We start from the raw sequence: 2,500 nt of genomic DNA, 5'->3' as shown, positions 1-2,500 counted from the left end.
GCGTGTGTTTATATGTACATGCGTGTATATATATATATATATATATATATATATATATATATATATATATATATATATATATATATATGCGTGTGTGTGCATCCGTGTGCGTGTTTATATGTATATGTATGTGTGTGCATGTATATATGAGCGTGTACACACACACACACACACAAAAAAAAAAAAAGAAAAAAAAAAAAAAAAACGGATCCCCCTAACCCACCCTCCCCCTCCTACCCCCAGTCTACGTGCTGGTGGCGTCCTACGAGGTGCAGTGGGACTTCGTGCTGGCGCTGCGGGAGGAGGCCGGCGACCACCTGGCCGAGTACGCCATCGTCACCATCGACGACGACAAGTACAACGGCGGGAGCGAGACCCAGGTCGTGCGAGGTAAGGCTTCTGCTCGATGCGGGTCATTCACGCTCATGGACGCGTGTGCAACCAGATGCATGCGCGCACACTTACCCTTACTTTTAAAACCTTCGCCAGTGCTGGCGTTCGCCTGGCGAAGCTTCGCCAAGCGAACCTCTGAGGCCCGTACTTTTAAAACCTTTCGCCAGGGCTGGCGAAAGGTTTCGCCGGGCGATCCGGAATTTCGTACTTTTAAAATCATGACAGGCGAACGTTCGCCAGGGTTGGCGAAAGATCATATTGGAACTGCCTGGCGAAGCAAAGGCGCGAGAGCTGTTTGAAGACCATTTTCTTGCTTTCAAGTTATAAATTAGTAACACATTTGTGTATGATATGATGTAGGAATCACATTGAAATTCTAAAATATCTTAAAATCATAATTTATTATGAAATAACGTATATACGTATTTTTTCAAGACCTTTGATGTTCCAGTCGAGAGCTCAAGACATCAGCTGTATTCCTACCCCCCTACCCCTACCCCCCACCCCCGAGATGACTTATTTAGATTTAGGTTGTTGTTATTTTGGTTGTAAGGATAATGTTCTTTTCACAAATGTTACCTGAAGTGTTTTTTTTATGGCGGCATGTTTACTTTTGGCTGTAGAAACATAGCTGTAGTGCTCCATCGCCCTATAATGAGGCGTTTCTAATGATACCCTTGTAGGCCTACAGATCAATTTCTTATATCAGTTAGGAATAGTAAAATAGTAATCTTTAAACTCTTCTGTTAAAGTATAAAGTTATTTTTTGTATAAAAGTGTAAAGTTGATATAGTATAGTATAAAGTACTTTTAAAACCTTTCGCCAATGCTGGCGTTCGCCTGGCGAAGCTTCGCCAGGCGAACATCTGAGTGAAGGAGGCCTTACTTTTAAACCCAACGTTCGCCAGGGCGGGCGAAGGGATCGCCAGGCGCTAACATCTTGCATTCCCGCTAAATCTAGCGCAAATTTGTTTACATCTGCAGTGCACATAACATAACCTAAACTTAATTGTTAACCTCGAGAGAAGACGAAAATGTTGTTTCCGCAATAGTCTCATTTTATACTATAACAAAGGAGTTAAAATTTAACATTATGTTATAACAAAGAAGTTGAAAATATCTTTATACTATAACAAAATTAACTTTATACTTTATGCTATACTACACTTTATACTATAACAAGGTTAACTTTATGGCCCGTACTTTTAAAACCTTTTGCTTTTTCTCGCGTTTTTTTTTTCATTCGCCGAAGCGTTAGATTTAGCAAGAATCCAAGATGTTAGCGCCTGGCGATCCCTTTCGTTCGCCAGGCCTGGCGAACACCTGCCTTGGTTTTAAAAGTAAGGCCTCCCTCACTCAGATGTTCGCCTGGCGAAGCTTCGCCAGGCGAACGCCAGCATTGGCGAAAGGTTTTAATAGTACTTTATACTATACTATATCAACCTTATACTTTTATACAAAAAATAACTTTATACTTTAACAAAAGAATTTGAAAATTACTATTTTACTATTCCTAACTGATATAAGATATTGAACTGTAGGCCTACAAGGGTATTATTAGACACGCCTCATTATAGGGCGGTGCAGCACTACAGCTATGTTTCAATAGCCAAAAGTAAACATGCCGCCATAATATTTGTGAAAAGAACATTATTATTACAACCAAAATAACAACAACCTAAATCTAAATAAGTCATCTCGGGGGTGGGGGGTAGGGGTAGGGGGGTAGGAATACAGCTGATGTCTTGAGCTCTCGACTGGAACATCGAAGGTCTTGATAAAAATACGTATATACGTTATTTCATAATAAATTATGATTTTAAGATATTTCATAATTTCAATGTGATTCCTACATAATATCATACACAAATATGTTACTAATTTATAACTTGAAAGCAAGAAAATGGTATTCAAACAGCTCTCGCGCCCTTGCTTCGCCAGGCTGTTCCAATATGGTCTTTCGCCAGTCATGATTTTAATAGTACGAAATTCCGGATCGCCCGGCGAAACCTTTCGCCAGCCCTGGCGAAAGGTTTTAAAAGTACGGGCCTTAGAATTTGTGTATCTTCATATAACATACACACACACACATATATACACAACTCTC

The 2,500-nt window shown here is 40.0% G+C and overlaps 1 protein-coding gene across 1 annotated transcript in view; it reads left to right on the top strand.

The window, feature by feature from the left end:
* Nucleotides 1-2,500, top strand: part of LOC113824967 (guanylate cyclase 32E) — a gene marked incomplete at its 5' end in the record, with an annotated part of 113,496 nt that overhangs the window by 37,329 nt on the left and 73,667 nt on the right. The window contains 1 exon segment of the mRNA XM_070119770.1: nt 244-390. Coding sequence (XP_069975871.1) covers nt 244-390 — 147 coding nt within the window.

This window comes from Penaeus vannamei, unplaced genomic scaffold, assembly GCF_042767895.1.
Source record: "Penaeus vannamei isolate JL-2024 unplaced genomic scaffold, ASM4276789v1 unanchor636, whole genome shotgun sequence".
Classification (NCBI taxonomy): domain Eukaryota; kingdom Metazoa; phylum Arthropoda; class Malacostraca; order Decapoda; family Penaeidae; genus Penaeus; species Penaeus vannamei.
The sequence above is the reverse complement of the archived record's forward strand: the minus strand, read 5'-3'. Positions and strand labels throughout refer to the sequence as shown.